The sequence below is a fragment of the Polypterus senegalus genome, chromosome 12 (genome assembly GCF_016835505.1).
Source record: "Polypterus senegalus isolate Bchr_013 chromosome 12, ASM1683550v1, whole genome shotgun sequence".
Taxonomy (NCBI): Eukaryota; Metazoa; Chordata; class Cladistia; order Polypteriformes; family Polypteridae; genus Polypterus; species Polypterus senegalus.
In genome coordinates, this window is record NC_053165.1 from 67,399,571 (window position 1) to 67,426,119 (window position 26,549).

At 36.7% G+C, this 26,549-nt stretch overlaps 1 protein-coding gene across 2 annotated transcripts in view; it reads right to left on the minus strand.

Moving 5' to 3' along the window:
• Positions 1-26,549, minus strand: part of adgrd1 (adhesion G protein-coupled receptor D1) — a 161,368-nt gene that overhangs the window by 69,816 nt on the left and 65,003 nt on the right. For both annotated transcript variants that reach the window (XM_039772048.1, XM_039772047.1), the window contains 2 exons: positions 7,378-7,481; positions 3,849-3,960 (listed from right to left, as the gene is read on the minus strand). In XM_039772048.1, the coding sequence (XP_039627982.1) occupies positions 3,849-3,960; positions 7,378-7,481 (216 nt within the window). The remainder of the gene's footprint in view (positions 1-3,848; positions 3,961-7,377; positions 7,482-26,549) is intronic.

Here is a 26,549-nt window from a genome sequence, read left to right on the forward strand (position 1 = left end):
TTAGTAATATAATATGGAAAATGATATTTAAATAATAACAAAAAGATTAAATAAACAACAAATAAAATTAGACTAGGGCAACAACCCTGCCTGCACCATGACAAAATATATCAACAGAATTCCTTGTGGTAAGCTACATAAGCTAATTTTGCATTCCTTCTTGCACACCATTATTTTGTCCTCAGGTGTTCATTGATACAAAGTGCATTATCATACACACAAATAAGCTGCTAATGACATTGTTTAAACTGCATGAGATCTTGAATTCTGTCAGGCAAAGCAAAGGTCACTGTACAAAGGAAGACCGGTAGGAGGCAAAAAGTAGTTTGCATTGAAATAATCAAACCAGGCAACAGAGGCAGAGTACAAATAAGTCAAAGACTAAGTGAAAATGAAGGCTCAAAAAATTAATAAAAGGTAAACAAAATGGTAGAAACACATAAGACCAGAATGTGAAAACTAAGGAATGAGAAGTCAGTTTTACAAAGTATCCTGTTTAAAAATACTATGTAAAAGGATCAGATTATAGCAGGTAATTGAAGTTGCTAATCAAAAGGCGAAGGTAAAATAATTAATGTAGTAAAGTCCTAGGTATAACAAGATGGTGTTTTTTCATGGTATCATACTATGGGCCATCCCGCTGTGGCCAGCTGTGATCCTGCAACATCTGTATTACAAAGGCCCTCAGAAGCAGTTTTTCTACAGCGATAGCAATGGAAGAACTTCTGTTCTTGGATGCCCATAGGCACTGTAAGAGGAGTGCTTTCTGGTGATGTCAGCTGAGTTCTCTCTCACCTTTCTGTGCAGCACTACCACTACAGAGTGTTAGAGAAGAGAGGGTGTTTGTGTAAGCTGTGCACTTCCTCATTGTCCAAGGTTGTGGAAACTCCCATAGGATCTTTGACTTGATTCCTTGTTGTCATTTAATTCTTGGTTTCAAATATTCAAATATTTTTGCACTGTTTGATTTACAACTTATGATTTGGTTCTGATTGCGCATTCCTTTTTATTTTTGGTTATACAACTCAATTTCATGGCTATGATTCTTGATATAAGTCCTGAACACTATTTGCTTAACTTTTCATACTTATGATTCTGACCCTTGGCTTGAAATTTTTGACTTGGTGACACTACCTGAGCAGCAATCAGTACAGACAGGAGGTCATTTATGTTATGTTGTGTTGTTTATGTATTTTATTGTTGTTTCTGAGTGGTTATGTGTTTTATTTTTATGTATTTGCTGTCTCTATATACTGTACATATATATAGAGACAGCACACCACACTCAACAAATATTCATACACCAAGTGAATAATATAATTGTAATAGCGTATATTATAATATGTAATAATGTAATTTTTATAAAATTTTAATGATATAAATATGTTGTGCGTACTGTATGCATTAGTCATACTAAGCATTATATTATGTCCATCGATGCTATATGTATTCCTGTCAGCAAATCCTGAGCTTCCCTCTGTGCCATATTTCACTGTGCAGAGTGTATCCATATTCAGTTAAATTATTTCCCTTATCTTAATCCCTTTCTATGTTCTTGTCTTTTATTGTGTTATGCTAATTTTATATATTCTTATGGTTAAAATCAGAATGCAGCCAACTCCCCTAGAGAGAGTTAATACCTACGTTTATCCTAATGGGATTTTAACTTGGCAAACAGTGGCCAAGTAATTTGAATTTCATCATATGCAAAAGCCTTTAAATGCAAATCCTTTCATTTTTTTAAAGTAACCCTCTCTTCTTACACTGTCCTAGCCATTAATTTCACTGTAATATGCATATGCATTTGATTCCTTTTCAATATTTATAAATAATGTTCTCCTTTTCCCAGTTCACTCCTTTAAGTTAATCTTCATGTTGTTGTATGAAGGTCTCATTAACATGTAGTCATATTACCAATATTTTGTGCAAAGAGAATTCTAATCTGTAGATCACACTCCTGTCAACAAATGCTGGTCTGTCGAGTTGAATGGTTAAAATAGGGCTCATAAATAACATAATGTGTAAAGTAAATGTCAACACGTGCATTTCGAGTAGCATACATTATAAAGAAAAGTCAATAAGAATGTAAGACAATGCGAAGTCCTTGGGAATTCAGATTTATTCAATAAACACAAAAGTCCAGGCTGGATATACACCATTGTATTTTAAGCAAGTTGCTTCTCAATTATTAAATACATACGATAATTAAAATGGAAATATTTGTAAGTAAATGGATTCCCCATGATTTGTCTTATAAAAAGTAGAAAAACCTGTATGATTTTTTTTCTAGAAAAGTGAAAGATACAATAGTAATTTACCAGATAACAAAGATCCTGAATACATGTGGTGTAGCTTGACCAATATCTTTCCATTTTTCATTTAAACAAAATCAACATAAATGCGGTGCACAGGTCTGTCACACAACTTTCAGGATACCCTTTCCTTTAACACTGTCCCAACCAATGACTTTCCTGTGACAATGCTATCAGCCCAGGAAAATTAACTTATCATCTTTTTAAGTGTGAACTGCTTCAGATAAATTCTTTCCACAGTTAACCTGGTAATGTGCCAGCTTCTTTTTACTAAAGTGTCTTATAACTCACAGCTGAATGAGAAAAAAGACCATAGTTAAAAAAACAGGAGCCATAATGAGTTTGGAGCTGCTGCTCTGGAGGTACGCAAGTCTTGGCCTAACTATTGGTATCTTTTATGGAAGGGTTTGCTATTAATCAAAGTTTATGATGCCGACAGTGTAAATCCATGTTCAATAAGGAAATTATCTCATTTATAAAATTGCTGATGTAAAGACTAGGCTTTAGAAATATTAAATAGTTTTATTCATAGTTTGTATTTGCTTTTCGAGTGCGTACTTACACCTGGATAACTGCCAGGCACAAAATAATCATGGAATTTACTGAGAATTTTTTTTTTTTTTTTGCATATTACCAGGGTGATTTACTAAGTTTCTTTTTTTTCCCCACTCCAAAAAAAACCCCATGTATTTCATTCTACCTGTTTGTTGTTCAATGTACTTAAATTGCAAAGAAGCAAAAGCCGAGTTCTTGCTAGTTTTCATCGAACAGATGCCACTCTCTCTTTCATTGCTGCCTCACTGCTACCTGAGACACGTCTTCCTTCGCTAGTGGATAACAATCAGTCTAGTTCCCATACACATTTCAAATAGCTAACATGGGCAAAAAGAGTCAGTGAATCATAGATTTTAGAAGTCTTTGATAAAATCTTTTTTTTTTTGGTTTACCTCATTGATTTCAGTATGACTTTTACATGACTGTTGCATCATTTTGCTTGACTAACATACTGTCTTATTAAAATTTCTCAGAGTGATACAAACTACTTCCTGAAATAAATGACTCCAGATTTGTTAATGTATGCTTTTGATTGGACCCTTTTCCTGCCAATTGCTGCATGTGGATTACCTTTATAGATTAGGAGGACTATTAAGTAAGTAAATGAAGAGGGCAAAGTGCCAGGTTTATGAAATTCTGTATTGACTGCAGTGGAAATTTGGACATGATGGACTACATCCACATCCTGATACCGAGAGCCAATTCATCCAGTTATCTTGTAATTCATGGAACTTCCATATTTAGAAAAAATACCTTTGCATCAGTAAGATATAACTTTATGTGCCTCCTCCTTTCCAAGAGTTACTTTGTCTAGAATTAACAGAATAATAGTCACTAAAAAAGGATATATTTTAATCAAATCCATTTGATCGGCTTAAAATCCTTTGTGGGAGACTCATCAGCCAAGGGTACAGAAATTACCTTGTTTTGCACTTTAACACACAGACACACATAAAATATATCTTAATTCTTCCAACTTACCGTTCTTGGAAAAAATTGGAAACTGATGAGCAAGAGGATCTGGGCTACTAGGATAGCAAAGGCAAGATTTGCATGGATGTGGTAGCGCTGGTTACGGATTGTGCTCACTGACCTGTGAAAGGTGATAAAAGCAATGAATCCTTTATAAAGTTTGCTGATTATATAATAGGAGAAAAACACATTTGTCAAGAAGGAAAAAAGTCATATTTATTAATGTTCCTGAAACTTTTTTACATTTTATAGTCTTGCACACTGCAAGATTAGGTGTGTAATTGAAATGAAAGAAAAATTGTGTAGATTTCAGTCAATTATATACAAAGAAGAAAATGGCTGATTTCATAGATATTCAACCCTCATCTCATCTTCCCTTGGAGTGTCTTTGCTAAAAATTCCAGCCTTGAGTATTTTAGGATATGTATTTATTCTGGCATTGCATATTCTAGCAATGTGAATATTGAGCATTCTTTATAAAATTAATCCAAATCCCTCTGGTTGGTTTGGAATTTTGGTGAAGAGCAAATATCATTCCAAAACCATGCATTTGATTAGCAGCCATATTAAGCCAGAGTGAGTGTCTGTGGGCATATTATGACTGTGCCCTGAATTGAACTGATACCCCCTCCAACATGAGTTCCTGCCTTGCATGTTCCGTGCATCTATGGATATGCAGAAATTCTCAATAGCCCTCAGTTTTAAACATAAATGTACACTAGGCACCGACACTATGTATACATTTGATATTAGGAGTTGCCTAACAACTGAAATCAAATCAAGTTGAGATCACTAATAGACTGAAATCTACTGTATACATTTATATTCTAAAAGGTTCACACAGTAGGTAATCCCTCTCCCAGACTGCAATATACAGTGAGCCTGACATTGATATTCACAGTCTAATGAGAGGAGCTACTGTACATGGCTTGACTGAAAACTGCCCAGCAAGCACATACAACATAATTAAAACTTGAAAGTAAAATGGGCGAAGCTGGTTGCCTTCTGCATACAGTGGTTACTCCCTCTGGTTTACAAATCCATCAATCAAATTCCAAGTTCAGTCATTGTCTATGAGAGTTTTTCTTCAGTAAAAAACTTTTACTCCCAAAGACAAATGCATTAGTTCAGTTCTTGACTCTAATTTAGCTCTGTATGAACAAGCTTGTGTAAGTGAATAGGTCCTGTGATGGACTGGAACTCTCTCCAGGGTTGCTAGTTGTGTTCAATGCTGCTGGAATAGGCTGATTGTTCCTATGAAACTATGCCCTATGTTGCTGCATGTTTCTATTTTTTACTGAGATGCAGCATGTTTATTAATGTGATGCCACCAATATAAAACAAGGTGAATGCATTGAATGAAATATGAAAAGTCCAAGACAGAAGAAAGCCTTGATTAGGTAAAGTTTTGACAGTTTATGAATTCAACAAACAAGTCGTAGCCTAATCCCATCAGTTCCACAGGCAAGTGCTTTAAACAGTGATGCTTTATTAGTAAGATTACTAAATTGCTACGAGCTTCATTTTCACTACAGGCCCATCACAGTACTATCTTCATTATGTCCAGTTTTATTTAAATTTTATGCCATTTTGCAGGCACATTTGTAACTTCCTATGCGGAAAGATTGCATAACACCAGATCGATCTTGTTACAAACACATCCCACAATTTCAATACCTTATCTGCATTTCTTCCATAATTTAAAGATTTTATGACTGTTTTTTTGTGTTTTAATGACATACTCAATCCAGAGAGAGCTTTGCATTGATTTACTTATTTATTTTGTGAAACAACATTAATAAGGCCTGTACACAACAACACATTGCAGCACAAGAAGACAGGAGGCCGTGAAGAAGAACAGAAAATTCAATTAACTTTTTAAATGAGGCCAATTAATTTTACTGGTAGCACTATAAATGGATGCTGGCACAGAGTTCATAAAAACATTTATGTAGTACATTTAGGTTCTAGATTCTTATTTCTTTGTTTGCCTAACATTATTACATCTGAACAACAGACATGCTGTGTTGTGGGTTTTGACAAATTAATACTCAATTGGTTTGATCTTTTTTTAATAGCAAAATTATTCAGAAAATGCAAATTAATTTATAAAAGATTATTTGGCATCAGCATTATAAGAAATAAGATGAAGGGAAGAAAGCTGCAAACTCAGCGCAAGTCCAAACTTCTCATGTATTATGCCATCTTGATACTCTTAACACACTCAGTTTTCAGTGTGATGGTTAGAGATACTGCCCAGGTGAGGCCTATGAAATGGCAAAGGTCGCTAATGAATGAGTTAGTCATTGGTGATTGGCCAGGACCACAAACAAGTGAATTTATAACTCTGTGACCAGTTTTGACTATACATTATGTAGTCAATTAACTTTAAATGAATCATTGTGATCTCTTATGTAAAATAACCAAAGGAGAAGTCTGGATATAGCTTGTTGTAAAGATATTGCTGCTGTTCAGGTGTCACCATGCTTCCTATCAAAGATGACAAGCATTTGAGTTTTACTCCAAAGGAAGATTTGCACTATCAGGCCTTGACATTCTTTTCTGGCAAAAAGCAGGGCATGAAGCAATGATTGACATCAAACATACATCCATTCATAATAGTGTGGGACAAGTAAGGACTCACCAGTGGTCATGCAAACAAATGCAAAGCAGAGTGATCTGTTTTGAACCATGTGCCATACTGTACTAGAAACAACAAATGAAAGTCAGCAAATGTCTCATTTTTTGGTTAGCTACCAGCTAATTGGTTTCATTTGTGAAAAAGTTGCTAGGATGTCTGCCTCACTAAGTTCATAGCTTGACCAGCAGTGTAAAGGTGATCTTCCTTTCCTTAAATGCATCCTCTGATACTCGACTTTCCTTTGTTAGGCTTGCATGCAAAATTGTTCTTAAGAAGTTACTGTGACTTAAATTTTGATTTGTCTAATGAGTGCTCCCCACTGAATCCAGTTAACCATTCATCTATTTTCCGATGCAACATCTTTTGTACTATGTAGTCAAAAGGAAAATTGAGCTAAAGACAGGAACTCACACTGGACTGAGTGACAGTCCATTCTAGGACAGGCATATGGACTCACTCGTACAGTAAACAGTCATTAAGCATGCACCTCTTGCAGACAAGGGTGGAAGCCGGAGCTCCCACTGTAAACTCACGTGAACATGAGCGGTAGGCAAAGAAAAAAATTACTTTCGACAAGCCTGTAGTTGGAATCTCAATGTGTATCAAATTAATGCAAACATTTGTTGGATAATACAGAAAATAATCTTAGAAAATTATTGAAATTTACTTATCCATTTACTCTGAATCCCAAAAAATACATTTGGATACTGCTCTTGAGATTAAATGCAAAAACACAATGAGTAAAACTTAATTATTATCTCTGTATGGGATTGTACTTTTCATTATTATTTCCATCAATGAAATCTGTAAAATGAATATCTTGCAGCTTTTCTTTAAATCATAGACAGTTTTTAATAATGAACCAAGTTTCTAATGAACTGAAGGTGAAATACTTACGACAGAATAGCAAAGGTGACAAGGGTGATGCCCAGGCAGAAGATGGAAATGGAACAGCCCACATAGCTGATAAGAGAGAGTGCCTCCTGGTGAACCTGTGCAAGCTGAGCAGAGGTACAAAAGAACATTCACTTTAAATCCTTTGTAAATTTTTATTATAAGGGTAAAAACTTTCTTACTTCTGGAAGATTGAAAATAATGGGGTTTTGTGTTAGCTATTGACAGCTTTTAAGGCATTTCTTTCTTTACAATTTGTTCAAATTACATTTTCATACAGGAAAGCAGACACTGAACTTTCATTTTATTACCTTCCGATCACACCTATATGCATATCAAGACTTGTTTTGACAGCGGTGAAATATTAAAATATTGGATTGGTGACATCTTGTCTATGCTATATGGAATTTTTCGTCTTTGATGAATTGCTTGCTGTTGATTAGCACCGCTACTGAAACATGTCAAGAAATACAACAGCCTCTAGCATCTTAATTATTGTTCTTTAAGCTATGTGAAATGTGAAATTCATCCATCCATTTTCTGACTTGCATATCCAATTTAGGGTGACAGGGAACTGGAGTCTAACCACCTGGTAGCAGTGGTGCAATGCAATAAGCAACTACATACACGATGCAAGTAATAGTAAAGTACATTTTTTTTTATTTGAATTTAAAAAAGCACTTTTTCCTATGACAAATAATTTGCTATCTTCTTTGTTGGTTATTTTTTATAATTGTGAATCTCATAGTACACATTATTACTACAGGCATTAACCAGTAATTTGATAAGTTTATACTGCATTTTTTACATGAGATCGCTAATAATAATAAAAGAAATTCAACATCTTAGATTCAAAATGAAAAGATTAAATAAAGTCATGTTGCACAGCATTAGATCAAACTATCTTTAATTAATTTTTGGAGTCTACATATTCTGGCATGGGACTACAGGGAGCCAAAGCCAATCTTGGCTATCTTCATAGTTATTAACACAGTCACAATCAGTCATACCAGGCCAGTTTAATAATGCCAGCTAGGCACATATTTGAGATATGACAGGAGATGGAATTCCTTGGAGAAAGTCCTGGGTAACAAGGGGAATGTGCAGACTTCATCCATGACAGCTAGGAAATCAACTGGAGTGGTGAACAATTAACTGTTTGCATCATTCCCACCCAAAGAGAAATGCCATATACAATGATAATTTGGTGAAGAACAAACTTGTAACAGCTCATGTTGATATGTCAGTGCATGTTGACTTTAGCATGATTTTGTCCTGGGGTACCTTCTGACAGAAGATCTTCTTTCAGGTTGTTACTTGAAATGAAAAATCCAGGATATCTGAGTATGGGTGTTAGCGTATTTCTGTGTAGTTGATTCTTTACATGTGTCTCGTGTTACTGCTACACCTTCATGAAAAATTGGCTGATGTATGGATGTAATCTGTTCCAGGGAGCACTATCACCAAGCAGTTTAACAGTCATTCTTTAAGTTTAACAATCATTTTTATACACTTTGGTATGTTTGGTACACTGTCTTCATGTATTGTTGATTGTCTGCTATGCTTACTTTGGGCTGTGTTTTTTGTGTGCTTTTTCTTCCTACTGTTTTGTCTGTATTCTCCAGCTGCATCAGTCCCTATTTTTCATCATCTTTTATTACTGTCATCCTATGGAGGCTGACTGGTGTTCTCCATACCCATGCCATGATTTAGTATCACAAAGAAGGTTCCTCAACAAGGAACCTGTTAAAAATTCCAGCCCAAGTGGTGGACAGAAACTACAACAAGCAATGACATAATGTTTTAAGGTTCTCTGACATTTTAGCCAATCAAAATATTCTTTTATGAATGGTATATGGAATAAACTTAAGTGCTATGCTTTCCATGCCTACATCTTAAACTAAAAAGAGAAATGTGTCACATTTGTAAATTTGCTTATATTTTCAGTTCTCACAACAGGCATACATGAAACATTGCTTAATCTGTTGTCCTTCTAAGAAGACTCTTAGGTGTGCTCTTTTCTAGAGAAGTCATATTATCCAGTTGTAGTGATAGAAAGACAATCATGAAGCCTTGAGGATTTAAATAAAAATGATATATAATGTTGATATCTACTAACAAGAGGCCCCTGTTTTGGACCTAACAGTTCATTTCTAAAGATTTTTTAGATTTCATTTGATGCCATTTAAATAAAAATATTACTATTTGCTGGCATCTACAAAATCAAGAAAACACACCTAAAGGCAGAAAATCTACTTGTAATTTATGTTCATAAGCACAGCATTAAAAGGTCTGTGTAGAGATTAGCTGGGTACTCCAGATTCCTCCACAATCCAAAGATGTTGGCAGCTTCTAAATGGACACGGTATGACCAAGGACAGGTGAATGTGTGAATGTCCTCTGTGATAGACTGGTGCCATGTCTTGGGTTACTTTCTATGGTAACCACTGAAGTTGGGTAGTCTTTGGGACTGAAATGAAAAAGCAGCTACAGAAGATGGATGGATGAGTGTTTTGTATTTTTCTTAAGTTGAATGTTGTATGGAGCTTGTGAAGATCCTTGTGATGGTGCCCACCATGTGCATGAAATCTGAATGACTGATATAAGCAAGCAATCAATATTTATTTGATCTCTTTTAGAGTGAACAATTTTATTTTTTGCCTTTATAAAGAGAAATCACTGTATTTTTACTATATTGTTATTTATAGAAAGAATGAATGTGTCCTTGGTGTCAAGAATGCACCATGTGTTTTGTAGTTTGTCCCAGTAATAGCAAATTCTGTTGTTGATCAACAATACAACAGTTCTTCTAAAATATGACCAATTTCAAATCCTCAGAAATATTGAATAACTTTAGCCAGCACTCTGCATATGATTTATTAAGAAAATTGTTAGCTGCAGAAAGCACTGTGTAATCAAGTTTCCAAATCAAGCAAAAAAAAAAAACAAATGAAATGACATTCTGAAATGGAAAATTAATTTGTTGAGATCTGAAACGAAATGCACATTTGATGCTGACAGTACAATGTGTTTTGCTTTTTTATGCTTTTTAATAGCACTTTTTATTGCTTTTTTGTAATGATTAAGAGGCAAAATTTCCCTTAGGGAAAAAAAGTTATTTACATTAATAAAGAATCCTTCTAACCAAAGACAATGTCTTAACTAAAAATATGAATGTCTAACTCTTATTTCAGAAAAAGCTTTACCTGAAAATCATCTTCCTTTTCTTTTTCATTGTAAATGTAATCGTTTTCATTTAATCTAAAAAAACATTGGTTTCAAATACGGACAGGAATCGGCCTCATCATACTTGCCCTAGAGACCATCCACTTCTTACAGATAAACGTATGCCAATATCAGTTATTCTATCCATATACAATGTCCTATGTTGGACTGCAGGGATGTTATTCAAAGAGTATTACGCACAATACAAGACTGAATAATCATCAGCTTATCACAGTCTGCACACAACAAGCACACCTGGCCATTTAATGTAGCCATATATCAAGGATCATATTTTAGAAAGAAATAACCATCATATTGATAGTTCTATCAATAGCCTTTTCATGTGGATTCTTTATCCGCCCTTTCCCTTTTTGATATTTTAATGTAGGCAGTTAACTCACAAAGAGCAAATTGATTGTATTTTGAAGGTCAAAGATGCCAGTTCAGATCTCTTGACTGACTATCTGTGTGACAGATGGAGTAATCTCACTTGTCATTGTTTACAGGAGAGTAATACAAATACAATTGTATTGTGTGTATATAAAACTATGGAACAGTGCTATATACAATGATTTGTTTACATAATTAGTCTTCATCACTTTTATAATTTCTGATTGTGAGCTGGTCCTCTACTTAGAAATATGGAATTAGCACCATATCCTTGTTATTGTCAATGTAATTAGTGTACAAGTAGAGTACAAGTCAAAGGAGGTTCTGCTCAAGCATTATAACACACTGGCGAGGCCTCAGCTGGAGTCCTGTGTGCAGTTTTGGTCTCCAGGCCACAAAAAGGACATAACAGCACTGGAAAAAGTCCACAGAAGAGCGACTAGGCTGATTTCAGGGCTACAGAGGATGAGTTAGAACATGAGGACACAGTTGGAATCTTGTTAAAGGTAAATTTCAAACAAACATCAAGTTTTTTTCACACAGAGAACCATAGACACATGGAATAAGTTACAATTTATCATGGTAAACTCTAAGACTTTAGGGACCTTCAAAGTTAAACTTAATATTACTTTAGAGGAATTAAATAAATACGACCCGCTGGGCTGACTGCTTTGAGTAGCTGTTTAAAGCTGATCCTCCAGCCAGGATATTGAACATCTCTGGGTCCACAGTTCTTAAGGCTGATCCTCCAATTAGCTGTGACCACCCTCTCACTGAGATTGCACAGGTGGTGAACCAGCTGAAGGTAGGAAAGGCTGCAGGGATCTGTGGTATCCGGGGTGAACTTCTCCTGGGTGGTGGTAAGGCTGTCCTTCACTTCCATTTGGGATATGGGCATCATTCCAACTGACTGAAAAAAAAGACTTGTCGTCCATATCTGGAAAGGGAAGGGTGACCGCCTAAGAAGTCTACCATTGACCGGTCTTATCCTGGCACTGAGGGTTCTCATGGAGCACAAACACAAATATCGGCAGAGTTTCTTTGCAGCCTTTGTCGATTTTCGTAAAGTGTTCGACTCAGCTGATCGACCTGCCCTGTGGGACATCCTGAGAATTCACAGGATCCCCTCGAAGTTGCTGGATATCATGGCTGGCCTGCACACTGGTCCTCCAACTTCCAGGGAAAATCTGGGGGTTGGTGGTACGGCTGCACTCAAATCTCAATCCAGGTGCTTTGTCATGTGGTGGGTGCGGCAACAAGCTGTAATCAGTGCATGCTCCCAACCTTTGTACACTGGTACTGTGAGTGCTGTACAGAGTGGAGGTAGAATCTCTGTGTTTTTCCCCAGTTGATTCTGGGGTCTGTCAGGGTGTGTTCTGCTCCTACTCTGTTTAATGCTTGCATGGACTGGATGTTGAGAAGGGTCGTGGGATCCACGTGGGGATCTGTTGGTGAAGAAAGATTCACTGACCTTGACTTTGCCAACAATGTTCTGATCTTTATAGAGTCAATGGAGGTTCTGATTGGAGCTCTTGAGAGTCTGAGCGAGTCTGAGTGCCTGGGCTTGCGAGTGTCCTGATAAAACCCAAGATCCAGGCCTTTAATGATCTCTTGGGCACAACCATCAGCATTGTGTCTGTCTGTGGAGAGAGTGTCTACCTTGTTGAGAGGTTTACTTACCACGGCAGTGACATTCATGTCTCTGGTGACTCTTCCTATGAAGTCAGTAGACGGATTGGGAGAGCATGGAGAGGTCATGATGTCACTGGAAAGGGGTGTGTGGCACTCTCAATATCTTTGAAAAAGGACAATGGTCGAATTCTTTAGAGTCCTGGTATTTTCTATTTTGCTATATGGTTGCAAGACATGGACGCTATCCATAGACCTGAGAAATAGACTGGACTCCTTCGGTTCTATATCTCTTCAGAAAGTCCTTAGGTACCACTGGTTTGTCTTTGTATCGAATGAGCGGTTGCTCACAGAATCCTGAATAAGGCACATCACCTACATTGTGAGGGAGCGCCATTTACAGCGTCATTCCCCAAGGGTGATCCAGCTCACTGGATCCTCATTGTTGATGACCAGAGTGGCTGGATCAGGCCAAGGGGACACCCACGTAACAACTGGCTATGGCAGGGTAGGATTGGACCACGTTCCTGAATGGGGTTGCAAGGATCTGGTACTGTTTTGTTGTGTGGTGGGTGCAGCAACGTGCTGTATCAGTGCATGCTCCCCAACCTGACCTGAAATAGATAGGAATAGTGAGTTTTGCTGGGCTGAATGGCCTCTTCTCATCTAAATGTTTGTAATGTTTGTGAATAATACTTTAAAATCTGCAGACAATACCTGAGTGAAATGCAGAGCTGGACTGGGAGTGTTGATAGAAATCATTTACCTATAAGCACTTTGGGCACATTTCTCCATTGTTTAAGTTTATCAGGTCGCATGGCCATCTATGAATCTTGGTAAGGATCCTAGCATGGATTGGATCATGGAGGTGGATTCTGTTGCATCTGAGCCTAAAAGCAGTGCAAGGCAGAGCTGGAAGTCGAGTGTGTAAGTTGTCAAAAGAACACTTACAAAGTCTCCAATATTCCATGAGGATTACAAAATGTTCATGAAAGACATTTTAGACAAAGGAACCTACTGAACAGCTGTCACTCAAAAAGGAGAGAGTGTGGTACATCCCTCACCATGGAGTATATCATCCAAAAAAAAATAAAATCAGAATGTTTTTTGACTGCACGGCCACTTACCGGTTTGATTGTGTTTCTGCCCATTACTACTCTAGACATATAATGTGAAGCAATTATTTCTTATTTTCTTTAAAGGGGCATTTTTGAATGCTTTAAAGGGCCGCTTGTAGACTAACTGTGGTGACAGAGTTCTTCTCCAAGTTTGGCAAGTAAAAGTTATCACAACCTCAGCAATCAACGTAGAAGAGCAAGAAAATAGAACAAGAAACTCTTTCAAAATAGTTGCCAGACACCTCAAGGCATTCTTGCAGTTTTAAACCCAGTATAGTTTTTCTTGGGGCTATTTCAAGCCTCAAGGAATAAGAGATATTCTTTCCTGTAGAAGTCAGCACACCATTCAAATTGCACAGTATTATGCATTCATCGTAGCCCATATCTTCAGCCACAGACGGCTGGGATTCGTGTTTTCAGAACATTAACCCTGTTATTTTACAATATGTCTGTCTAACCATTCATCCCTCAAGCCCTCTAAATACGGTGGAATTTTACAGACAGTAAATTCATTTACCACAAAGGTTTTGCAGATTTAGAGGGGGCAAGCAATCAGATCTTTCATGCAGACCCTTCATCTGCATAGTGCTCAAATCAAAACCACAGAACATCATCTGAACACAAAACACGAAATTCTGCTAAATCCACTGCTAAGTGGACTCACAGAACGGCAGCTGACAATATGCTCTGCTAGAGATAGGGTGTCATTGCCATCTGGTGGTCCTTTACTAAAATATACTTTGAATATCAAGCATTGGTCTGGTTTCTCATTTGGAGGCGTGTGTGCAATGAGGATAACTATTACTCAGACCTGTGTAACTTATTACTGTGACATTTGTCTATTTTATTTATTCATTAAGTCATTAGCATATGCTAATGGTGGGGTGCTTTGTTATTTGAAACTGTAGGAAAAATAATAAATACAAAAAGACATCTTGTGGCCAGTAAACTGCCTGTTCTTCGATGTGATGTCTAGGTTGGAGATATTGGATCATTGCACTGTTATCTCAGGGTGCACCCCTCTTTATAAGTAACTCAGTCATCTCTTTTGCCAAGTCTCACTAGTTGATTTTTTATTCTTTAAAACATACTCCTATTTTATTGACACTTCCCTTATTTTGTATGAGTTTTATATCTGTGATCCTAAAAAAAAAAGAACGCAGGATTTGGATTTAATACTACAATCAAAATAGTTTGCAGATATTTGACATCTTTCTATGAGAGACATGCTTTATTTTTACATGCATAAATACTTAAAGTTATCATAAGAAGAATTTAATAGATTCTTAGTTATACAGGTACAGGCCACTGTCTCCTCTTATTTCATATTATTCTATACAGACAAGCTGTATTTTATTTTATATTTGAACTGCCTATAGTGAACACCATTCATGGCTACTTTACAAGTACAGAACTCAAATATACATTAATTAATTATATTCAAAAGTATTCTAACTCCTTCACTTTTTGTGTACTCTGTTGTATTGTAGATTTAATTTTCAATGGATACATTTGCCATTTCTGCTCATTAATTAAAACTCAATAATCTATAATGATATAGTGAAAACATGTTTTCAGAAAGGTTTCCAAATTTATTGAAAATCAAAAAGTAAAATCTATCTTTCACAGTAGTATTCAGACCCCTAATCCAGTACTTTGTAGACACACCTTTGGCAGCAATTCAACTTCAAGACTTCTTGGCCAATTCTCTACAAGCTTTGCTCACATGGATTTGGGCAGTTTTGGGATCAGGTGCATCCGTGAACTGCCATTTTCAGGTCTCTTCACGGATGTTCAATAGGGATTAAGTCTGTGCTTTAGCTGTGTCACTTAAGGACAGTCACAGATATGTCCTGAAGCCACTGCAGTGTTGTCTTGGCTGACTGCTTCGAGCCACTGACAAACTTAAAGGTGAACTGTTGCATGCACAGTGGAGCAGGCTTGACCTCTCAGTATCTGGCTGAATTCATCCTTCCCTCAATTCTGAACAGTCTCCCTGTTCCTGCCGTTGAGAAGCGCCCCTATATCATGATGCTGCCACCACCATGCTTCACTGTAGGAATGGTATTAGGCAAGTGATGAGCAGTGCCTGGTCTTCCCCAGACATGGTGCTTGAAGTTCTGCCCAAAGAGATTAACATTTGTCTCATCGGACCATCAAATCTTTTTTCTTATGCTCTCAGAATCTTTTAGACTGTCGTATGCCTTTTACTCAAGAAAGACTTCTCTTTAGCCACTTTACCATAAATGCCTTATTGATGAAGGTGAGACTATTATCTTTCAGACAGGTCCTCTCATCTCAGAAGAGGACTTCTGTAATTCTATTAGAGTGACCATCAGGTTCTTGATTACATACTTGATCAAGGTCCTTCCTGTCCATTTACTTAGTTTTGCTGGGTGGCCAACTCTAGGAAGAATTCTGGTGGTGCCCAACTCTTTCCATTTCACAATTATTGAGGCCATTGTACTTCTGGGAACACTCAAAGTTTTACAAATGATTTTATCCCCTAGCCCAGATCTATCCCTCACCCTAATTTGGTTTTGGACGTAAACAGAGAGTTCCTTGGACTTTGTGGCTTGTTTTTTTGTCCTGACATCCATTGTGTATTGTTGGATCTTCTATACACAGATGCACGTGTGGCTTTCTAAATAATATCCAATCAATGCAGTTCCCCCCATTTGGAATCCACTCATGTTCTTGACACATTTCAAGGAGAGTTAAAGCAAACAGAATGCACCTGAGCGCAGTTTGGAGTTCCACAGTAAATGTTTTAAATACTTTTTTGAATGAGAGACTTCAGTTTTTAATTTTTAATACATTTACAGAACGTTCTGAAAACATGTTTTCTATTTATCATTATGGGTTATTGAGTGTAGATTGAAGGGCAAAAATGGCAAACATTATCTATTTAAAATATCTACAACACAGTAAAGTGCACAGAATGTGAAGGGGTCTGAATACTTCTGAATCCACCTTATGCATGGTTCAATTTACTTTACTTTTCTATAGTGCCTTTCCATTAGTTACACCCAGAACATTGTACTCTTTAAAAAATCATATATTTGAAATAAAATTCTTATGTTTGTATTAGTCATACATACCCAACAGTTATTCATGCACATATTAATGTTATTTCTTTTCTGAAGGCAAATGTTGATGATGATAATATAAAATACATTAGTGTGAACTAGAGCAAATATGTTCACTAATTAGTATGTCACTATGATTTATACTTTAAATGTTTATACAGACATTTAATATTTGGCTGTATTTCCATAATTTACACATGGATTTAGATTTTGTACAGTATGTGCACCCTCATGAAAGTACATTAGACTATGAGACACTCTATGAGCTGCACAAAAAGAGAAAAACTATAAAGCAAGATTATAGCTACAGGCCAAGAACTGATGGAATTTCTGATTAAAGCAGGAAAGTGGAGAGTCAATGAGGTTGTATCGTTTATTGTTCAAATGCTGTAAATATTTAAATAAGGTGAATCTGCTATCTTGTTTCTTCATTGCTTAACCTCTAAATCTGCCTTGTTGGAAGTCATCTAGCCATTCAGTCTTTGGACCTTTCTCTATACAGCTACAGGGTCAGAAGGAAAACTCAGCAGCACACATGAAACTTGTCCACATTCCTGTTGTAGTTGAGACCACAACAATAAGAATTCTAGTTGTCTGAACATCTTCTTGCATGTTTCAAGTTAAAACTATACTAAAAGGCTAAACAGGTGCTTTTCCTTCTGTAATTTTTGTGTATTTTGTCCTCTGCTGCTTGTTTTGAGGTGTGTTTGCATATTTTTGGGCAAACATTAGGCTTGAGGTTGAGGAACCGACTTTCTGGATGCATAATGCCCCCTGCAAAATACAGTTAGACAAAAGCTAAATGAAGTCCATGGGCAATGGAAAAAGGGAAAGCAAAACTCAAGCTTAATTGTAGATTTTTTTTTTATGATTAGGAATAAGTCTTTTTGACAAAGGCCATCTCACATGTAGTGTTCTAGGTATTAACAGGGTACTGAGATGAAGCCAGCCTAATGTTGCACACAAAAGTGTGCCATTCAGCTTAGAAGCTCTCAAATCTGCAGAGTATTACAATATACTCTTTCTTGACTCACCAAGATGAGCGACGTTTTGTAATGTGAAGGCTCGTGGATTCCAGCTAGCAGATGGTGTTTAACTGGTAAAATGAAAGTTTCTTCTTCCTAGGCATTCACTTCCACTTCTCTAATTGCAGTTGTTTTTTTTTATTGGACTGTGTGAAATGAGCATAGAGTGGAAAAATCATTACTGGGATTACTTAAAGGATGAAATGTGAGAGAGAACAACAAGATATGGTCAGCTCAACTAGTTTCAGAGCAAAGATAGTTCAAATGTGAAAGGAGCATGTGAAGATGTGGTTACATTTTGAACACAAAGGCTATAAAGAGAGGTCTGAATATGACACCAAGAAAACAAGTGCCTACTTGCTGTAAATGTACTCATTAATCATAAAGCAAACATGGTGTAAATGTTTCCGAGTACAAATACATTTGATGGGTATGAAAAGAAACATATATGCCTCAGTCTATGAAGAGCCCAGTGCAACACTGTGCTCCTCTTTCTCTAATTGTTACATATTTTTCCACATCTGAATGAAAAATTATGAAATTCAAACCTATCACCTAGAGTCTTTGATTGTAAGTTTCACTGGAACAAAATAGTATTCACACTGCAGTTCATATTTTATTTAAATACCACCAAGTTGTGAGAGAACATTTTACAAAGCACTAAATTATTGTCGGTATGGAATATTCCACAATTAACACCAACATTAAGGAATCAATGCCTTTACTAAGCAGTAACAAAAAAAGGCATCAAGTATTGTGGTAATGTGATAAGTTAGAGGTCAAGCACTCTGTATAAGTCCAAAAGAAATAAATTTCAAACTGAATAATATTAAATTGCAGAAAGGCATTAGTTAAATATTAAATTCCAGTGGCCCTTCAGGGTTATTTGTGGCCCTGTAGTTGAAGAGATGCTGCAGCACTGTAATATGTGTTCAGCTAGTGCCATCTAGTGTGTTGTATAGGCATAGTATAGGAAACACTGGTCACGCATTATACCCAGAAGTAGTTTAATTCTAATCTCAGTTCATCCTTCATCTTTTTTTCACTTTTTAAAGCCCTAAGTATAACAATCAGAATTAAGTATACATTATTTTGAATTATTTGAATTATTATTTTTACTTTAAAAATACATTTTAGATAATAACACCTTGTATTGGATTGGAATATCCACTACTTCCTTTAGTGCCGCTGGCCAGAAGGAAACAGAGAAAGCTTTAAGTCTGTGGGCCATTTGACTGCCTAAGGGAAACTAGCACTGCCTGAAGCAACAGTGAGAGAGAACAGAGAATAATGAGAAGAAAACACAGACACCCTATAAGGAAAAAATCATGACAGCAGACAACAAAATCACATTCAAGAAGTACATCAAACAGAAAATAGGCATTTTAGTGCAATGCTTCTTTAAAGGGCACCTTTAACAGTTTTAACATGTGGACATATAAAATAATAGTAGACAGTGTGGCATGACTAGACAGCAACAGAACAGAACAAAACAGCATATATGTAAGAAGAATTCCTTGTTCCATGTGTTTTATTAATTAGTTCTTACTGCATGTAATGGCTTGACACATTATATAAATTATGCCGCCTAATAATTTTAGAACATTTCTCCTTTAGTTAGAACTCAGAAAAATTTGAGTGATATGGTCAAGGTCACCCAGCTAGTCTTTGAAAAAACATGGATCAGTATAGAATGTTCCTGTGAATGAACCAAGGAAGCAAGCAAAGTAGGATTAGTAAACTTGAACAACGAAAAATGCAGAGTATGAAAATGGTTGTCTATCAAAATTGCACCAACAGCCCTTTTCTTTGGGCATAGCTTATAGTGAAGTGTATCATGGAGTTTCATGGCTTGCTTAGGTGACTGTTTCTTTTAAGGATGCCCCTTTGATGCTAATCTGTATCCAGCCCTACAATTAGGTCCTCCAACTTGCAGGGAAAAATTGGGAGTTGGTGGCAGGATTGGCACTCTGGCCAGTATAAAAAACCTCCAACTGTTCAGTTTGGGGCTGAGGTATCCCCCGTTGCATGGCAGCACTCTGTGGTGGGTGCATCAATGTGCTGTAATTCTTGCCTGCTCCCAACCAGCCCCACTATCCTTTTCTAACTCTGTGCACTAGTGTCTCCAGGTCTGTTTCTGTACTAAGCTGAAAATCCACCTTAATTCTTTTAGTAGACAATTAGAAGACTGGATACTATGGCTTTTACTTAATAAAGACGAACATTTTGAAACAAAGTGAAGGATATAGCAGTTTTATATCAGCTATCAAGGTCTCAAAGAGCCATAGTGGTCTGAATGGGGAAGCTCTGCTTATTTAAGTGTTTCTTTGACTTTTCTTTGGTGCCCACTTTGAGTGCGCGGCCTATATAATAGTAGTTGCCCCAGGTGTTACTCTGTATCCAAAGATTTCTCTGTAATTTGCAGTTTGACTGGCAAATGAGTGCTATGTAATTTTGGTCCGTTGTGACACTATTTTTTACTTTGCTAAATTCAACTTAATTTCAGTATTTTTAATAAAGTATATAAAATAATGTAGTGAATATCTTACCCTTAATTTAATGGCTAAAATCAAGGCAAATCATACGTGATCTTTTTGTGTCCTTTAATGAGATTATATAGCGATCTATGTTAAATTTTAAACAAAGAGATAATTTTAAAGAAGCTGCATACTTTATACCATTGTTGTAATGAAAGGTAATATTCTTCTTAAGATTCAGATTTTTGGCAGAGAATAATACATTTTCTGATAAAATACTTTGATATTTAAAGTTATTAATTTCCCTTTCTGTGCTGACCAGAACTTCTGGCCCCATCTCCATGGATTGACAGCTTACTGTTATATCCAGACAGGTTATTATCTTTTGTTCTGTTACATTTCATGCTGTTACATACAAGCTGATTAATGGTTATGTGACCCTATTGAAATAATAATGCTTTAAAGAGTAAATTGCACTATAAAGACAAAAGCAAAAAATACTTTTGTGTTACAGGGTTGGTATATACTCTGGTAGGTCACTGATTTATTAAATTAATAAATAATCAAGTTACAAGCAAATATTAAAACTTTTAATGCTGACCCATTAACAGATGTAGATCACTGCAAATATATAAATACAGCTGTTTTAATTTCAATGGGATAAAAAAGGTAAGACCTTCTATTGTGATATGAGATTTTGCATATAACTTGATAAATATTTTGTATGTCTTTATTTGTAACTTAGGCAAAACAATGTAATATTAGTGTTACATTATTGAGAAGCATTCATGTTTACAGCCCCCAGGACTAAGACAGGAAAGTGAATTTTAAGATTGGTTTGGGGGAAGTGTCTGAAACCAGTTTGGCAAGTGTTTCTCTGAAGTCTCTAAGCCCCCCATAAGAAAGCCAGGCTGCCTAACTGCCAAACTTTACCTTAACATAGGGTTTTGGGGGATGGCAGGTGTGGAGGTGTTCTATTCCCCCATTGGTCTGAAGTATGGCTGTTTGGAATTGGCTTGTATCAAAAGCTTTCAAGTACCATGACGTCCTATTGGCTCTAGGGGTTGGACAGAAAATCTATAAATTTACTTGCTTAACCTCACACTCTCTCTCTTACCAAACTGATCCATGAACAAAAAAGGACAACACAATGAAGTGCACAAAGCCGACCAAAAATGATGCCTTAACTAGAGATATTTTAAGTAACTAACAAGTCTGTGTGCCACCTGAAACTACACATCAACATTTATCAGGTTGTATGGTTGCCGATATTCAAATGTACTTTGCATATTGTTATTATTTATGAGTATTACCAATAATACATTGTTTAAATTGTAACTTAACTCCTGCTTGTCTTTTACTACACCTAATTGCCTGAAGTTTTAGATGTAGAAAGGAAGGTGGGGAAACATTATATACTATAATACCTTATAAACAGTGGTAACTCTGTGAGATTTGAGGCATTCTGACAAAGGCTACATGTTAATAATACAAAAGGGGAAAGTAGAGCAATATATTACTCTACCAAGACAAAACACCTTCCAACACCTTCTATTTTTGACTCTTCTCAGAGAAAGGAGAGTCCACAATATCTTTTTCTATTCATTACCAGTTCCCTAATCTGTTCTGTGTCATGTGTTAATCTGATCATGGGTTAAGGTCAACTCCAACTTGATTGGATCTTTTCAAGCTTTTTCAAATAACAGTCCCACCAAGCACCAACTCAACGCTGCAGCAAAAAAATTTTGTCCAAATAGAACCCCTTGACCTACACTTGTATTTCTTTCAAACTATAAGATGATTTGTATTACTCTTGGAGAGAGTTATTACATTTGGCAGTTTGTAAAGAGAAGAAAAAGTTTAAAGAATTTTAAAATAAGTACTTTGGTGTGAAAAGGTAAGCCATTTTAATTGCCTCCAGAAAGGCTCATTAAAATCAAATTGCACCCGCAGGGAGTTTCTATAAAATAAAAGGGGAGGGTAAAATTGTATTACACAAGGCAAGAAAAATTGGTATCACATGGTGAAAAGATTTATTAAATACATATTGATGCTAAGGAAATATTAATGTTGCAGGAATATTATTATTTTAGAAAACTTCATAGAAATACTTTTGACTCCACTTGCTGTGTTGTGCCACCCTGTAATTGGTGATTGCCTTTCTCGACATAAATGAAGCACTGACAAAGTGAAGAAGTCCCAGTTTTACACCAGTACCAGAGAGGAGTTTCCCACCTGACACCAGGTGTACAACATTTTGATCAGATAAAGTGCTCATTCACATTTAAAGAGAAGTATTATAATGTGTGAATCAAGACTTAACACTCTAACTGCTTCTCAGTTGAGCCACTTCATTTAATACCATCCATTCCACATATACTGGACCCACTTTTTTTGTATTATGGCTCACAAGGAGCCAGAGAATATTTCCACAGAACCAGGTACAAGACAGAAATCAGAGTGGGAATGGAATTCTACCGTGCCACTTCCTTAATATGCACTTGTTTGGAAGCAGAATGTACCTAAAGAAAATCTACATGTAATCAACACCAATATCATGGCTGAACGAAATAACTGAAACCATGCAACCCAATATTATGTAAATGTCATTTCACAGATCACCATGTGAAAATTATTTTAAAAACTATTCAAACTCTCAATAATGAACAGTGGATTTAAATACAACATTAAAACCACTGACAGGTGAAGTGAATAACATTGTTTTGTTACAGTGGTACCTGTCAGGGGATGGGATATATTAGATAGCAAGTGAAAAGTCAGTTCTTGAAGGTGACATGTTGGAAGCAGGAGAGATTGGCAAGTCTAAGGGTATAAGCAACTTTGACAAGGGCTAAATCGTAATGTCCAAATAACTGGATCAGAGCATCTCCAAAGTGGCAGGTCTTATTGGGTGTTCCTGGTGTGCAGTGGATAGTACCTACCAACAATGGTCCAAGGAAGGAAAACCAGCGAACCTTCAAGAAGGTCACAGGCATCCAAGGCTCATAGATGCCTGTGGGTAACAAAGGCTAGCCAGTCTAGTGCAATCCCACAGAAGAACTTTTGCTTCAGAACACACAGTGCATTGCAGGTTGCTTCATATGGGGCTTCATAGCTGCAGACCAGTTAGAGTGCCCATGCTGCCCCTTGTCCACAATGAAAAATGCCTACAATGAGCACATAAGCATCAAAACTGAACCATGCAACAATGAAAGAAGGTAGACTGGTCAGATGAGTAATGTTTTCATTTAGATTATGTGGACAGCCAGGTGTGTGTGTGTGTGTCATTTACTTGGGGAAGAGATGGCAGCAGGATGTACTATGGGAAGAATGCAACCTGGCGGAGGCAGTGTGATGCTCTGTGCAATTTTCTGCTGGAAAACCATGAGTTCTGGCATTAATGTAGATGTTAGCTTGACACAAACCACCTAACTAAAAACTGTTGAAGACCACATACACCAGGTATTCCCTGATGGTTGTGGACTATTTCAGCAGGATAATGGATACTGCCACACTGCAAAAATTGTTCAGGAATAGTCTGAGGAACATGACAAAGAACTGAAGGTGTCGACTTGGCCACTAAATTCCCGCAGATTTCAATTCGACTGAGCATTTGTGTGATGTGGTGGAAAAACAAGACAGATCAATGGAGGGCCCATGTGGCGACTTACAAGATGTAAAAGGTCTGCTGCTAAAATCTCGGTGTCAGATACAACAGGACACCTTCAGAGGTCTTGTGGAGTCCATGTTTTGACGGGTCACAGAAAAGCGACCTATGCAATAACAGACAGGTGGTTTTAATGTTGTGACTGATTGGTGTATATAAAATTGAAACTTGGACTCCAGATATTTAACATAAATACAATTCTGAACTTCATATTTCACCTCTAAGATAGAATGTTATAAATTAACAATGATTAAATAGCCAGTACACAGGACAAATGGACTATTACCTTCTTTCAAATAAATTCTCTTTAAACTAAACTGCTATAAACTAATCTGCTGGACTATAGATCTCATCTGAAACAAACTCTTGGGTTGAAGTATTAGCATCCCGTAAATGACTGCTATGTATTGATTTTAACTCAGTATCTGAACCTTGTATCTTTTACATCATTCTTTTAGAGAGGTCTTAAAAATGGATTGCTATGCATAATTTTAGAATTTATTAGCCTGAGGTAATTAGGATAAGAAAAGACATCAGCCTGGAAAAAAAACACTGATGCAATGCAAACATGCCTAGGATTTTAAGATTATTGATTATTTATGTAATCATTGGTTAATCTACGTGAAGAAAGGTCTTTTTGAGTGGGATGCATGCTGTGCATAGAAGAAGGGAAAAAAATAGAGAAACAACAAGAAGAGCACCCAGACATGGCGTCTGTATTTCCCACTAAACTTGGCAAGATGCAAGACCTCTGCAGAATAAAGAAACATAATGCAGCTGTTCACCCAGACTTGAAAAGAGTCATCTTCACCATCATCTGCATCCTTCCAGAAGGATCTTTCTTTTTCAAATATATTTTTGTAATTTTTCTGTTATTGGTATTAAATTTTTATTAGTTTTTCTTTATTGCAGTATGATGTTTATATTGTTTGTTTGGGCCAAGGTATATTGTTAAGAACACCTAGTGTGAAAGATTACCATATTCTCATAGATGTTAGCAGCCAAAAAAGACACCTTCAATAGAAAGCAGTGTGGTGAACGGACACCTCCTTTGGTGACTGACACAATTGTAGCTCAGGTGTGAAGACATCTGTTTGGTCTGCTTATGCCAAGCTAGTAAGTATCTTTGATTGAAGAAGCTGTCCATGTGCATATAAAAACTGTACATGTGGGGCACTGTAAAACACTCATTCAAACAACCAAGTTAACAGTAACTATAGCGTAGGTCAACCAAGATAACAAACAGAGGTACTTCCATGATGATATACTCAAGGTATAATGTTAAGAGCACCCGGTTTTGGTGGATTGCCATATTCCCATGGTGGTAAGCAGTGAACAAAAGACATTTTCCAAAAGTAGCAGCACGGTGAGCAGGCACCTGCTTTGGTGGTTGACACAGGTATAGCTCAGATCTGAAGACAACCTTTTGGTCTGCCAAGCTAGCAAGTCTTCCTGCTTCCTTGAAGCAGCCCTCCACATGCATGTAAAGCTGTACACTAGAGGTGCTATAAAGTATTGATATTAATGTTTAGTTACATTTCCAAGGTAATACACTACGCTTTAAGTACTTGTCACATTCTTTCTCAAAGGTAATGTATAATCCATCTGTCCATTTTTTGAACCTCTGTTTCTGCTGTGGGCTCACTAGAATACAGTACCATTTTTAGCAGCACAAGTGGCAGCCAACCTTTGACAAGATGCCATCCAACCATCCAACCCGCTATATCCTAACTACAGGGTCATGGGGGTCAGCTGGAGCCAATCCCAGCCAGCACAGGGTGTAAGGCAGGAAACAAACCCCAGGCATGGGCGCCAGCCCACCGCAGGGCACACACACACACCAAGCACACACTAGGATTGCCAATGCACCTAACCTGCATGTCTTTGGACTGTGGGAGGAAACCAGAGCAGACACGGGGAGAACATGCAAACTCCACACAGGGAAAACCCGAGAAGCGAACCAGAGTCTCCTAACTGCAAGGCAACAGCACTACCACTGCGCCACTGTGCTGGACTAAAATGCCTTTCCATGTGTATTTATCATTTTAAAACATAGGCTTAAATTTTATTTTATATATATATAAGAGTAGCATGTTATTAGTTTCTAAAGTTAAACATATTCAAACTTGATAGTTAATATTTACCTAATAAAACATGAAGATTTGCTGCATAAAATGCCACAAAACTGTGAGGGTCACTCTGAATTCTTAGGTCAACATGTACAAAACACTAAAGACATGAGAAAAGAGTTACAGGGCAAGTCACATGTGGTGCTTTTTTAAACTAAAAAATTGTACAAACGTATTTAAATTCAAATTAATATATTACAGTAGCAATTTGGACTATTAAATTATATAACTTCTTAGTCCAGTAAAGCCAATTAAAATCTTTTGTTACCTGTTACTATCTTTGCAGGTATCGTTACTTTGCTATTTTCCATTTTTCTGTGCTCTTTGAAATGCACTCTATAAGACCAATATTTGTACCAATTGATTACAAAGCATTCTTTATTAATTAATGCAGGGAACAAATGAAAAAATCATGAGACCTGAAGC